General features: G+C 36.6%; 8 protein-coding genes across 8 annotated transcripts; 6 read left to right on the forward strand and 2 right to left on the reverse strand.

The window, feature by feature from the left end:
* Window positions 1–260: 260 nt before the first annotated feature.
* RTS1 (protein phosphatase 2A regulatory subunit RTS1) lies at window positions 261–2,534 on the forward strand (the record flags this gene model as incomplete). The annotated part of the gene is made up of 1 exon (NM_001183433.1): window positions 261–2,534. The coding sequence occupies one exon, from the start codon at window positions 261–263 to the stop codon at window positions 2,532–2,534; it is 2,274 nt and encodes a 757-aa protein (NP_014657.1).
* A 45-nt stretch (window positions 2,535–2,579) lies between these two features.
* YOR015W (uncharacterized protein) lies at window positions 2,580–2,939 on the forward strand (the record flags this gene model as incomplete). The annotated part of the gene is made up of 1 exon (NM_001348876.1): window positions 2,580–2,939. One exon carries the CDS (start codon window positions 2,580–2,582, stop codon window positions 2,937–2,939), a length of 360 nt encoding a protein of 119 aa, NP_001335814.1.
* A 108-nt stretch (window positions 2,940–3,047) lies between these two features.
* Window positions 3,048–3,671, reverse strand: ERP4 (Erp4p; the record flags this gene model as incomplete). The annotated part of the gene is made up of 1 exon (NM_001183435.1): window positions 3,048–3,671. One exon carries the CDS (start codon window positions 3,669–3,671, stop codon window positions 3,048–3,050), a length of 624 nt encoding a protein of 207 aa, NP_014659.1.
* A 327-nt stretch (window positions 3,672–3,998) lies between these two features.
* Window positions 3,999–6,401, forward strand: PET127 (Pet127p; the record flags this gene model as incomplete). The annotated part of the gene is made up of 1 exon (NM_001183436.1): window positions 3,999–6,401. The coding sequence occupies one exon, from the start codon at window positions 3,999–4,001 to the stop codon at window positions 6,399–6,401; it is 2,403 nt and encodes an 800-aa protein (NP_014660.1).
* Window positions 6,402–6,955: 554 nt separating this feature from the next.
* Window positions 6,956–9,469, forward strand: ROD1 (Rod1p; the record flags this gene model as incomplete). The annotated part of the gene is made up of 1 exon (NM_001183437.1): window positions 6,956–9,469. One exon carries the CDS (start codon window positions 6,956–6,958, stop codon window positions 9,467–9,469), a length of 2,514 nt encoding a protein of 837 aa, NP_014661.1.
* A 1,244-nt stretch (window positions 9,470–10,713) lies between these two features.
* YOR019W (uncharacterized protein) lies at window positions 10,714–12,906 on the forward strand (the record flags this gene model as incomplete). Its single annotated transcript, NM_001183438.1, has 1 exon — window positions 10,714–12,906. The coding sequence occupies one exon, from the start codon at window positions 10,714–10,716 to the stop codon at window positions 12,904–12,906; it is 2,193 nt and encodes a 730-aa protein (NP_014662.1).
* Window positions 12,907–13,110: 204 nt separating this feature from the next.
* Window positions 13,111–13,431, reverse strand: HSP10 (Hsp10p; the record flags this gene model as incomplete). Its single annotated transcript, NM_001183439.1, has 1 exon — window positions 13,111–13,431. One exon carries the CDS (start codon window positions 13,429–13,431, stop codon window positions 13,111–13,113), a length of 321 nt encoding a protein of 106 aa, NP_014663.1.
* Window positions 13,432–14,271: 840 nt separating this feature from the next.
* On the forward strand, window positions 14,272–14,544 carry MCO10 (Mco10p; the record flags this gene model as incomplete). The annotated part of the gene is made up of 1 exon (NM_001184536.1): window positions 14,272–14,544. The coding sequence occupies one exon, from the start codon at window positions 14,272–14,274 to the stop codon at window positions 14,542–14,544; it is 273 nt and encodes a 90-aa protein (NP_878168.1).
* Window positions 14,545–14,744: the final 200 nt, after the last annotated feature.

Below are 14,744 nucleotides of genomic sequence, written 5' to 3' on the forward strand. Positions count from 1 at the left end.
CATGTCAATACGTCTCGTTTCTTCATTGGAAAACTCTTCATTTCAAGGATAAACCATCGTCGCCGTAAGTATTTTGGGTTTCATTTCCTTCCCCCCTCGATTTTGCTTTTTTTTCCTTTTTTTGTTAGATAAAAATATAAACCCTTCTCCATATACCTGTTCACCTCAATACCGTCTTTAACTGGCTTTTTTATTTTGTATAAAAGTTCTACTTATTAAGATCAATAGGCACGTGCTATTTTCGAACATCCACTTTCAATATGATGCGTGGTTTCAAGCAAAGATTAATAAAGAAGACCACCGGGTCTTCTTCTTCTTCAAGCAGTAAAAAGAAGGACAAAGAGAAGGAAAAAGAAAAAAGTTCCACTACCTCATCCACATCAAAGAAGCCCGCTTCGGCTAGTAGCTCTTCCCACGGGACTACTCACAGTTCTGCCAGCAGTACCGGATCAAAGTCTACAACTGAGAAGGGCAAGCAATCTGGTAGTGTTCCCTCGCAAGGGAAGCATCATAGTAGCTCTACATCAAAAACAAAAACAGCGACGACCCCTTCTTCCAGCAGCAGTAGCAGTAGAAGTTCAAGTGTCAGTCGCTCCGGTTCAAGCTCCACAAAGAAAACAAGTTCAAGAAAAGGACAAGAACAGTCCAAACAATCGCAACAGCCATCACAATCTCAAAAGCAAGGATCTTCTTCATCATCTGCCGCTATAATGAACCCCACTCCAGTACTCACTGTTACTAAGGACGACAAAAGCACTTCTGGTGAAGATCATGCACATCCTACTTTGCTGGGGGCAGTATCCGCTGTTCCATCATCTCCCATTTCAAATGCTTCAGGTACAGCAGTTTCTTCTGATGTAGAAAATGGTAATAGTAATAATAACAATATGAATATTAATACTAGTAATACTCAGGATGCAAACCACGCCTCCTCACAAAGTATCGACATTCCGAGATCATCACACTCATTTGAGAGACTACCAACACCCACAAAACTTAACCCTGACACAGATTTAGAGTTAATTAAGACTCCCCAACGTCATTCTTCATCTAGATTCGAGCCATCTAGATATACGCCATTAACGAAATTGCCAAATTTTAATGAAGTTTCTCCTGAAGAAAGAATCCCTTTGTTCATTGCCAAAGTTGACCAGTGTAACACTATGTTTGACTTTAATGATCCAAGTTTTGACATTCAAGGTAAAGAGATTAAAAGAAGCACCTTAGATGAGCTAATAGAATTCCTTGTAACAAATAGGTTCACTTACACGAATGAGATGTACGCTCATGTGGTGAACATGTTCAAAATCAATCTGTTTAGACCTATTCCACCACCAGTAAATCCAGTTGGTGACATTTATGACCCAGATGAAGATGAACCTGTTAACGAACTAGCCTGGCCTCATATGCAAGCTGTTTACGAATTCTTTTTAAGGTTTGTGGAAAGTCCTGATTTCAATCATCAGATTGCTAAACAATATATTGATCAGGACTTTATTTTAAAGTTACTGGAATTATTTGATAGCGAAGATATCAGAGAAAGAGACTGTTTGAAAACGACACTGCATAGAATATATGGGAAGTTCTTATCATTAAGAAGCTTTATTCGTCGGTCGATGAATAATATTTTTTTGCAATTTATTTATGAGACTGAGAAGTTTAACGGTGTGGCAGAATTGTTAGAAATTTTGGGTTCCATAATTAATGGATTTGCACTTCCATTAAAGGAAGAGCACAAGGTTTTCTTGGTGAGGATATTGATACCATTACACAAGGTCCGTTGTTTATCATTATACCACCCTCAGTTGGCTTACTGTATCGTTCAATTTCTCGAAAAAGATCCTTTATTAACCGAAGAGGTAGTTATGGGCTTACTGCGTTATTGGCCAAAAATAAATTCCACAAAAGAGATAATGTTTCTAAATGAAATCGAGGATATTTTTGAAGTGATCGAACCGCTGGAATTTATTAAAGTAGAAGTTCCGTTATTTGTTCAATTAGCTAAGTGTATTTCTTCTCCACATTTCCAAGTGGCGGAAAAGGTTTTAAGTTATTGGAATAATGAATATTTCTTAAACTTATGTATCGAAAATGCCGAAGTCATCCTACCCATTATATTTCCTGCATTATATGAATTAACTTCTCAGTTAGAGCTAGATACAGCAAATGGCGAAGATAGCATTTCAGACCCTTACATGCTTGTTGAGCAAGCAATCAATTCTGGTTCGTGGAATAGGGCAATTCATGCTATGGCATTCAAGGCATTGAAAATTTTTCTGGAAACAAACCCAGTATTGTACGAAAACTGTAATGCATTGTACTTATCAAGTGTAAAAGAAACTCAACAGCGTAAGGTGCAACGTGAAGAAAATTGGAGCAAACTTGAAGAATATGTAAAAAATCTAAGGATTAACAATGATAAGGACCAATACACAATCAAAAACCCAGAATTAAGAAACAGTTTCAACACAGCAAGTGAGAATAACACATTAAATGAAGAGAACGAAAATGATTGTGACAGCGAGATACAGTGAAACAGCAATTCATTACAAGCTCGAAGAAGTGAGGAAGTTTAGGGCATGCCACATTTCAAAAGAGCAGCAGTATATGAAGAGCAAAAAAGAACTGGTAAATGGGGTCAACTTGTTGAAGAAACCAAAGATAGAATCCCCGAATATTCGAACAAAACTATAGCAAAGATAAGCCACTTGGACAATGGTTGTTTGTGGCCTGAGATAAAGGTCTCTTTTTCTCATCATTTGAGCATACTTCAATCGATGTGTCTTCATTTTATTATTTCTATACTTTTCTCCAAATATATCTTCGTTTTTCTTTTCGCTTTCCTTCTTCCTTCTGCCTTTCCTCTATTTATTTTGCACTCCACTCTTTTCCGTAAACCTTGCCTATCTATTATTGGATTTTTGAAAACTAAAGTATAAAGGTATGTCATAAATAATTAAATAACAAAAAAAATAGGATCATGATACAAAAAAGTGCCTTCCCCTTAGCACAGCTGATCCAACAATTTTAAGAGCTTGAAAAGCAACCTATACGTAGTTTTTTTGGCGACTGGTAAAAAAGAACTGAATAATTAATGCCTGCACTATACTGATACCAACCATTACCCCCATAATTAGTAATGAGAGCCATGTTAATCTTGACTCAGTAGAACTCACAGTATACATGTTTCTCCATTCTCTAGCCCTTAAATAATCCATTGTTTTGGTGATCTTATTCAGGTTCCTATCAATTTCCTCGATGGCGTTGTTTGCGATTATGTCCTCTTTGCTTTCATGGGAAGAAACAATTTCCTTTTCCTTTTCGAGGGTGATTTCAACTTTCTTTGGGGAAGTGCCGTAGTTATTACTCAAACAGAAAGTGTACTTACCTATACCAAACGACTTCAGTAGAAAATCAGAATGCTTCTTTTGTCTTTCAGTGACGATAACAGAGCCATCAGGGGCGGTAATATCGAAGTCTATCTCGAAATTCCCACCTGTCAAAACTTGGTAACTGACCACAAGGACATCTTTATCAGAGGATAAATCATAGTAAAGACATTCTTTGGTAAAAGCAGGTAATGATATGCCTACAGGAGCATAATTAGAGGAGAATGCATGTGTTAACAAAGATGAACTAAACAAAATCGCAATCAAAGTAAAAACGCGCATAATTCCTAGCGATGATTGGGAATATATATTTATGAAAAAACTTCACTAGCGCTCGTGAAACTACTTCAAAGGCAGCTGGGAAATAAATGTCTTCAAAGCAGAGAAGAGTTCCCAAATAGAATTCTCAGATCGTCAATCGCTCATCTTTGAGTATATCACGTCAAAAAACAGGAAACAGTGAAAAAAAAGTAGTCCATAATAAAGCGCGTTTCCGTCAATGCCGTTGGTTAATAAAGAAACAAATATGTAAAAATATAATATAAACAGGGCACTTGAGAGAGCACAAAAAAGAGCCAAACGCTACCTGATACTTTTATAGTTTTGATAATGGGGTTCTACAACTGTAGATTCCTGTCCAGACGTCTATCTGTTGAGCCTTGCAGAATAGGTAGCGCCGCTAAAAGCTATCAACAGCGATCGATTTATCACTTTGGCGCTGCTCTCACAAATGCCCCTAGTGGAAGAGAAACACCAGACAAGCTACGTTCTGACCTGCATAGTGCTTTAGAGATGGTCGATGAAATATATGACACAAATTCGACTGTAGAGGACATTGGAAACAAGGAAAAGGGAGGTCGACAAAAATATACGGAAGAAATGGACAAGGCGATTAATCTACTGAAAACAAATATAAAGAAGGAGTATAGACATGATAAGTATTTGGAGCGGACAAAGGTAGGAACGTATCCTGGTAGAAGAACATATCCTGGTAGGAGAACATATCCCGCTAGGAGAACATATCCCGCTAGCAGAACATATTCAGATAGCAATTCATACACTTTTCGGATAAATGTCCAGAAGATTAGGCACGCATTAGTACGTTACAATCAAGATGGTGTTCAAAAACACAACCAAAAGCCTCCTAGGATTGGTCATGGATTAACGAGAGTGTTATACCAACCGTTGTCGCTACAAAAATTGAGAGATAATAGGAGCAGAATGTATAATTTTGACCCTGCAGTGGAAAATATTAATCCAGAGTATTTGGAAAAGAAAAGTGAAAAAGATGTGAACACAGACTCCTCTGGAGAAGGACAAAGCAAGCCAATATTCATCACACCCCACAAAGATGAATCTCTGTTAAAGGTTGCCAAAGAACATAGAAAAAAGTACATATCTTCATCAAGTTCCATGACATCAGTACTTTCTCAGTTGCACTATTTATTATCCAATTTCAGAAGATTGAATATCATTGATTCCTCGATATCGAAAAATTTTCCTCAAAAAAACTGCAATTATTCAGAAAGTGCATATTTTCCGTCAGCAGTCATTCTGAGAAAGAAGAGAAATGGCATTTGTTCTATTGATTCAGATAGAAGTCTGGATAGGGAGATTGTGCTTTCTGTACTAGGTCATTATCTTGAAGACTTTTTAACGGAAAAGTCCCTGAAGAATAGTTCAAAAAGTGAAAATTATCACTATTCTAGTATAGATGAATTCATTGTGAGATCTCAATTGGACGCGTACGACCCAAATCTACCTGGAACGGGTGTATTTGATCTGAAGACAAGAGCAGTTTCTGCCATAAGATACGATTTATCACATGTAGAGAGTAATAACAACCAAACTGGATATGAGATAGATAAAGTTTATGGGGAATTTGAGTCTTTGGAAAGAGAATATTTTGAACTAATCAGGTCTGCCCTTCTAAAGTATTCTTTGCAAGCTAGAATTGGCAAAATGGACGGTATTTTCGTTGCATACCACAATATTTCTAAGATGTTTGGATTCCAATATCTACCTTTGGACGAATTAGATTATATAATCCATTCTTCGTATAACAGCAAATTCGACAGTTTGTTAAAGGAGAAGAATGATATCACAAAAGGGATATATGGTGAGGAGGACTACATTCTACACTATGACAGGGACGATAGGAAAATTGCTTGCTTGGTGGCTAATAGGGAATTTAAGATGTCTATGAATCTGTTCAGTAATATTTTGAAACACGTTGAGCAGTTACTTAACTCAAGTAATACGAAATGGGAAAAATGCAAAATAATGCTTAAAACCGAAGTTGAAGAAAAACGATCCAAAAGTGGCCGCTTCTTTAACGAACCGGTGCTAAATATTGTAGCCCTGCCGTTGTCACCTGAGTACGAGGATAAATCTTTATTGGTAAAGGATACTTCGAACGAACAATTAACAGAGGAGCTACTAAACCTCCGCTCATATAACGAAAATCTTTTGGAGGAACACCTGAATTCCTTAGTTGGATTTAAAGTAAATGTCAAGCATTTCTATCACCATCATCCTAATACTACACATCTACCTGATTTTGCTTTAAAAAAGAACGATATTCTCGACACCGAATCCCGTAAATATATTTCTGACATGATGAAACGAGACTGGTACAAAGATATACCATCTACACAGACTCCAAACTTTTTCCACGCTTCCGATGTTTCCACTTGGGAGGTGAACTCTACTTTTACAGATATCAATGACAAACAAATTTTACGAAAACTATACTTTAAATATTTGGATGTTAAATTAAACGCATTGAAAAATCAAGTAATCACACGTCAGGAACCTGATATGTCTAAAAAGGATGAAATTATGAATCGAATCAAATCACTACAAGCCCGCAATGATCACCGCGATAATGGAAGTAACAAAAGATATTCTAATTTTGGCCCTACCCGACTGCAAACTAAACTGCGCGCATATGCTAAAAAAGGTGCCCTTCGAAGAAAACTATTAGAAAGGAGTAACAAGTTCCATATCTAGAAGACAGTAGTCAGCGTTGGGCAATCTAATGTTATAGGTGAAGTTTTACTACTTTAATGTATTCACTCACAACTTTCGACCTTATGTAATTATTCTATGTATTTTTAGATATGTCCATACAATGCATTATTCTTGTAATTATAACACATATTAATTAAACAATGGGTCAAAAAGAGTCGAGTCCCTTGGTACATATTATGTTACATTACTGATTAAGTTGAATAAAAGCATCTAACTTTAAGGAATCTGCTTTATTTTGAAGACCGAAAACTACGAGTAAAAATAGGAGTTTTAATGCGGATGAATGTCTAACCCCAGAGATGGGTTCTCCGATAAAAACTGAGAAGCTTCCTGTTCACAGTTTTTATAAATTATTTTGTATGGCTGGGCTCTTGCAATTTTCAGCGTTTTTTTATTAAGCGAAAAAAACAGAACAGGGGTCCCCTATTCAAATATAGACGTCAAAAAGATGCAGATCTAAAACTAATTAACAACCATACAGAAATCAACGCGATTTCATCACACCATTCGCTTCTCTTCCTCCATAAGTAATAATGTTTTCATCATCATCTCGACCTTCAAAAGAGCCATTACTATTTGACATCAGACTTAGAAATTTGGACAATGATGTTTTACTGATAAAAGGCCCCCCTGATGAGGCATCTTCTGTCCTACTATCTGGAACTATAGTATTGTCAATTACTGAGCCAATTCAAATCAAGTCTTTGGCTTTGAGACTTTTTGGTAGGTTGAGACTAAATATTCCAACGGTTTTACAAACTGTTCATGGGCCGCATAAGCGATACTCAAAGTTTGAGAGAAACATATATTCTCATTTTTGGGATGATTTTAATATAAAAAGTTATTTCCAAAACTTGTACGATAATCATAATAATGGTAAAATAACAATTTCTAGTAAATCCTCAACAAATTTAGCAGCATTGCCAAAGAGAAAAAGAGCCCTTTCTACTGCATCATTGATATCAAGTAATGGGCAGACAAGCGCAAGCAAAAACTATCACACCTTAGTAAAAGGTAACTACGAATTCCCTTTCAGCGCGATTATTCCTGGGTCATTAGTGGAAAGTGTAGAAGGCCTACCAAATGCTGCCGTCACTTATGCTCTGGAAGCTACTATCGAGAGACCTAAGCAGCCCGACTTGATCTGTAAAAAACATCTAAGAGTTATTCGAACGTTAGCTATAGATGCAGTCGAGTTATCTGAAACAGTATCAGTGGATAACTCATGGCCTGAAAAAGTCGATTATACGATCTCCATTCCAACTAAGGCAATTGCCATTGGCTCTTCCACCATGATCAATATTTTAATTGTTCCTATATTAAAAGGATTGAAGTTAGGCCCTGTTAGGATCAGTTTGGTGGAAAATTCCCAGTATTGTGGTAGCTATGGAGGGGTTATCAACCAAGAAAGAATGGTGGCTAAATTAAAACTAAAAGATCCCCTGAAGCACGTTGCCCAAATAAAGAAGAAGAGGAGCCTAAATGAAGCTGCCGACGAAGGGGTTGATACGGACACAGGGGAATTTCAAGATAAATGGGAAGTTCGAGCTTTATTAAACATACCTGCAAGCCTGACTAAATGCTCCCAAGACTGTCGCATTTTATCTAATATCAAAGTCCGTCATAAGATCAAGTTCACTATAAGTTTACTCAATCCGGACGGTCATATTTCAGAATTGCGTGCGGCACTGCCTGTCCAATTATTCATTTCACCGTTTGTTCCAGTCAATGTAAAGACCTCCGATGTTATTGAAAGAACGCTCAAAACGTTTGGACCCTCATATCAAGTAACAAGTCAGCACGATAATTCATTCAGCAGCAAAAACTTTGTAGACGATAGTGAAGAAGATGTGATTTTTCAAAGATCTGCTTCTGCGTTACAATTGTCTTCAATGCCAACCATAGTATCTGGCTCTACTTTAAATATCAATAGTACTGATGCAGAGGCTACCGCAGTCGCTGACACAACTATGGTAACTAGTTTGATGGTACCTCCCAACTACGGCAATCACGTTTACGATCGAGTGTATGGCGAGGTAACTAATGAAGACGAAACTTCAGCATCAGCTTCTTCAAGTGCCGTCGAATCACAGGCAATTCACAATATTCAAAACCTATATATATCGGATAGTAACAATAGCAATAATCCTATTTTGGCACCAAATCCTCAAATCAAGATTGAAGATGATAGCCTAAATAATTGTGACTCTCGAGGGGACAGCGTTAACAATAGTAACCTGAATCTGGTTAATAGTAATCTAACAATTAGTGAAAATTGGAACAATAACTCTCCTTCTGCAAATAGATATAATAACATCATTAATGCTGGATTGAATAGTCCTTCACTGACACCAAGCTTTGCACATTTATCTAGGCGTAACTCATATAGTCGCCAAACATCTTCTACATCGCTGAAGAACGATTTGGAACTGACAGATTTAAGCAGAGTTCCCTCGTATGATAAAGCAATGAAATCTGATATGATTGGTGAGGATCTTCCACCGGCTTATCCCGAGGAAGAACTTGGAGTTCAAGAAAATAAAAAAATTGAACTAGAAAGGCCACAAATTCTTCATCACAAGTCTACATCCTCTTTGTTGCCACTTCCAGGCTCGAGCAAGAGTTCCAATAATCTGAAAAGATCGTCTAGTAGGACACATTTATCCCACTCTCCATTACCAAGGAATAATAGCGGATCCTCAGTATCATTGCAGCAGTTGGCGAGAAACAACACAGATAGTTCATTTAATCTAAATCTCTCTTTCACTTCAGCAAAAAGCAGCACAGGAAGCAGACATTTTCCGTTTAATATGACAACATCTTTCACTAGTAATTCAAGTTCCAAGAACAATTCACATTTTGATAAAACTGATTCTACATCTGACGCTAATAAGCCAAGAGAAGAGGAAAACTATACGAGCGCAACCCACAATCGAAGGTCACGCTCATCGTCAGTTCGGAGCAACAATAGCAACTCACCATTAAGACAAGGAACAGGTTCATTTGCTAATTTAATGGAGATGTTCACAAAACGGGATCGCTCATAGACTGCTTTATTTTTTGTCTTCGAAATTTCGACAAAAAGATATGAGCAATACTTCATACACGTTTGTACAGTTAAGCATATATACTTTGATAGAGTACTTTCATACCTCATACCACTTGAAAAATGATAATATAATGTTATAATACTACCTCATAATTGCTATAAAGTAAAACAATTCGGCGTTGTAGTTTATGCTTCTATAATCACAAAAAAATTTCACTGAAGTTGTCAGATTCTGCCGCAAGGCTTCTCATAGATTTTGTTAAGTGGTCTTACTCGGTTTTATGGCTTGAAGGTTAACATAATTATGAAAACTTATTGATATCCTCCCCACCCCTAACGTTTTAAAAATGATCTCGTCCAATATGTTTGAGGTGAATAATATCGGACCAGTTCTTGTTTTTAAAAGATAAGAATTGCTCATATTTCCCATACTTGTTGGAAAATTTCTCTCAACAATTGTATGAAGGCAAAATCCCTCAATTGAAACATTAAAATAGTGATTAGAAAAACAGGATTAATCAGTTATACGAACGTATTTTTGAGAGAATATAATGAGAATACAATGAGCTTCAGAAGATCTGTTTTTCTTTACTTGGCACTTCTTCCTCAACAATTATTGGCACTACAAAATTTTCTAATTAAATGTTAAAGATCCCACAGACATCATTCGTATATATCCTCCCATTTTATACGGTTAGCCAACTTTGCGATCCTACGGAAATTGCTATTTTTATAGTCAACTCATTGATCTCGAGCACAGCTGCTCTTTTCTCTCAATGAATTACGTTATATGTTAATCACACAAGCATCAGTTTTTCATCGCAAAAGAAAATATTTAGAGTTCTTGCAATTCAGATGTACCTCAATTAATAACTCAATCACCTCCTATGTTCTTGCTGGTAGTACTGCTTTTGTCTTAATTACTGCTGAATCAGCCTTCTAGAAGACCGTTCTGTTTCAGCCGCTCGCCCCTTTTCAAAGCTTGCGCGGCTGAGTTTTATGAGGGGCGGCTTTTTTGTGAATGGCAATCTACCATTATTAGTAGCAATATGATTTGCAGATAGATACATATATATCCTTCTGGGTTCATGTCTCGTTACCATCCACACTAATGCATAGGACCAGAAAGAAAGGACATCGAATCCAACACGTATTAAAATAAGGACTCCTCATTAAAAAGGCTTTTAATATTCAACTTGCTATAGATCACGCACCCTTTTGGCAAGTCAACCTTAAATTATTATGATTTCTGTTTGCCCACAAAATGACTTGCAAAAATGCTACAGAAGCCTCACATTCGATGTTCCAGGACAACAATTCGAAGAGAGAAATGAACAAAACCTTAAAAAACGGGCCAAAAAGAAAGGCAGTTTCCAACCATCTGTTGCCTTTGACACAGTGCCTTCCACCGCTGGTTATTCTTCTATAGACGACAGCAGGGAAGGATTCAAAGGTGTACCTGTTCCCAACTATTACACGATGGAAGAGTGCTATGACGATGAAACAGACTCTTTTTCGCCAAATTTGCAATATTATTTGAGAGATACATTCCAATCATCACCTTTTCTGAATACTAGAAAAGAGAACAAATCTGAATCCAGTAGTTTTCCAATGAGATCCTCAAAGTTGTTGGAAAAGAATTCTGACATCAAAAAATATTTCTTGGTATCCAAGAATGGAAAAATAGTGAGGAGAGACTATCCAAGCACGCCAGTAATTGTCAACGAAACGTTGATGATAAACAGGTTTGAAAAGAACTGGATAAAGTTATGGCGCCAAAGAAAACTACAAATAAATGAAAGGCTGAATGACAAAAAAAAATGGTTTACTTACCCAGAACTTATCTTCTCTGAAGAGCGTATTAAACCGTTATATAGAGGAGATGATAGTGCACCATGTACAAAAGAACAAAAAAGAAAGCATAAAATACTTCAACAAAAGGTCGGATATCCCAATAACCCTAAGACAATAGTTTGTCACATTAACGGAAAAAAACATACGTGGGTTGCCCTAGACTGGACAGTCTACAAGTTTGCACGAAATCTTGATCACATTGTTGTCATAACTACACTGCCAAAAATGATTTCTAACAGGAAAAAAACTGCAAAAGATGATACAGAATGGGCACCGGGATATCAAAAAGAAGTAATAGATCAAAAATTAAACGACATTTTTGATTATATTTTACAGCTAGTAAAAGTGGTCAAAATATCCGTCAAAATTACTTTAGAAATAATTGTAGGCAAAATTAAAAAAAGTCTGGTAGATGTCATTAATGTCCATACTCCAGATTTCTTAGTTCTTGCTACTTTAAAGCACGAGCGAAATGAGAATCTTATTACATATAAATCCAAAAAGCTGACAGATGTCTTTCCTGTTAGTTATCCGATTCCCACATTTGTTGTTCCCTCGAAACGAATGTATTCGTTCGAACTGAATCTACAAAGAGAAGTAAATGAACATTATGTCTCAAAAAATCATATGAAGCACGAACACACTGACGTTGAGAGCATGAGCAGTTCAATGTTCAAAAAAAATACAATATCAGATATTTCTTCACATATTTCCGTAGATTCGTACGCCGAAGATTTCAAAAGGCAAGGCTACATCAAAAAGCAGTTCAACACCTCTAATGATTCCATTCCAAGAAAATTGACCGGTCTCGCCCAGCATTCAAGAAGGAAGATCACGGGTGATATAGAAAAATTACAAGACGATGAGAAAGATAGAGAATGTACTAAGGAAAAACTTTTGTTGAAGAAAATTGATATCATAATTAGAGAGTCATTGAAGTCTTCTTTAGCGATAGAGACGTTGCCTGGTAAAAATGTATCGCAGTCCAGTCACGGTGACCAAATTTCCAGCTTTAAGAATGCTTTGATAGGCAATGGGTCGAAAAACACAAAGTTTAGAAAATCTTTAATACCATATTCTTCCTCAGAGGAACAAAATACCACAACAACTATTAAACTCAGTAGCTCGCCTACGTCCCAAATCAAGTTTGCAACCTCTGTAAAACACAAAGATGGAAGAGCCGCCCTTGGCAAAGCCAGAAATCTGCCTGATATAAGGCACAGTATTTCCTTCGACAAAGAAAATTCCTTTGATCCATCTGATAAAAGCAGTAGTGTTGATAATAGCATTCCTTTGAGGAAAGTTAAAAGTGCCGGTGCGTTAAGAAAAGTCAAAACTAATGACTCCTCAAGTAGTGCAGGGTCAAAGAAAAGCTCGTCTAGTTTTAGTACTGTGAACACCTTCACTGGGGGTGGAGTTGGGATTTTTAAGGTGTTTAAAAGTGGAAGTTCCTCTGGAAATAAATCATCCAGTAGAAGGAATAGTAGCAGTGGCGATGTTTTTGAAAGTGATGATCGTAACGACAAGAAAAAGAAGAAGAAAAAAAAGAAGAAATCATTGTTCTTATTCGGCAAAATATGAGCGGATAGTTTGTACACATAGTGTCCCTAAAATTCCTATTGATGAATAGATCAATTTTATTAGCAGACAATTGGGGGCAGCAACTGAATAGCAGAAGAAATTTGAGTTCAATTATTTTTTTTTCCTGTCATACATAATGGCCTATTTACAGGTACATACATATAGAGTATGTATATAAAATCTCTGTTGAAGAAGACATCATTCTTAGTCCTTGGCAATCTTAGCCAGGATTTCAGCGTCCCTGAAAAGAATAACTTCATCGTCGTTACCCAATTTAATGGTAGAACCACCAAACTGTGGAATCAAAACTTGGTCACCAACTTTAACTTGAGGAACAACCTTATTACCATTAGCATCAGTAAAGCCCGGGCCTACGGCAACAACTTCAGCTTGGTTTAACTTCTCCACGTTCTTTTCAGGTAAATACAACCCGGATGCTGTCTTTGCTTGTGCCTTGATTCTTTGGACAAGGACACGGTCCATCAATGGAACGATAGATTTAGCAGACTTCAAAAGGGTGGACATTCTTTTTTTTCTGTAGATTCAATATATTTTCGATCAATGGCTTCTATCAGAAATTATTTTAAACCTAGCACATAATAAGTTTGTACTGTATAAGCGTTTTGACTAATTTTATACATAATCAAGCTTCTTTTTCCCATTCCTTCAAGATTCTAGAAATTTCTATCATTGATGACGGGCATTACCCCGTTAATGACCTTCACACGAATGAGAATTGGGCGGCTAATGAGAGAACTTCGAGAGGTGCAATAAGTGAGAAATAACAACTTTAGAACTCATTATGATTGCTTCCAATACCTAATCCTACGTATGTACTAAATTAAAAAGACAGACATGCATTATTGAATATTGACATTTTGAGAGTAACTTTTTATTATGAGTGGCATAATAAGATAATCGACGCAAGCCACAATTTATACAATAAAAAATGCTACCATCGCTGCTACATATGAACGAAAATAATACAACTATCGTTACGGCCTTTGCTGAACCGTAATAAAATAAAATTCCTTGTTACATTTTTTTAGCCAGCTGCCTCAGAAAGAGGCGTTTACTATTTAATGGAGAAAGAAAGCAAAGAAAAATAAAAGGTATTTTCTTTACGGAAAGCCTTCGAGCAATCCAGGAGAAAGTGGACCTTTTTTTCCCAATGAAGAGATCATAGGAGTATGGATTGAAAATATAATAGAACTTCGGGTAACGAGGTGTAATTTCACAGTCCATAATACAGAGCTAACGGTTTAAGGGTAAATAGTTATCTAAGTCAAGTTTTGAAGGAACAAGTAAGAAAGGTCGCTACTGTTTCTAAACATAAGATATACAAAAATAAATATAGCTATCTCAATGGGTGCTGCATACAAAGTATTTGGGAAGACGGTTCAACCTCACGTATTGGCTATATCTACGTTTATCGCTACTGCTGCAGTGGCATCTTACTTTACCACGAAACCAAAAACCAAAAATGAAGGCAAGAATAGTTCTGCCTTGAGCCAACAAAAAAGCGGTGAAAGTTCAAACTCAGATGCTATGGGAAAGGACGATGATGTCGTAAAGAGTATTGAAGGATTTTTAAATGATTTAGAGAAAGATACGAGGCAGGATACGAAAGCCAACTGATTATGTATAAAAATTTCTGAAATGGTGGTGTTCTTCATCGTTCAGTGAAGGGATGCACTGATTTCTATAAACTTGAAGCACTTTTTGAAACTACTGTTCTATAACGAAAATTAGCGTCCTTCTTTCTATTAAGTATGCATTATACATATAATTCAATATATTCTGAATAGCAAAACGGCAATGAAAAAAAAAAAACACTG

The sequence above is a fragment of the Saccharomyces cerevisiae genome, chromosome XV (assembly GCF_000146045.2).
Source record: "Saccharomyces cerevisiae S288C chromosome XV, complete sequence".
Lineage (NCBI taxonomy): Eukaryota > Fungi > Ascomycota > Saccharomycetes > Saccharomycetales > Saccharomycetaceae > Saccharomyces > Saccharomyces cerevisiae.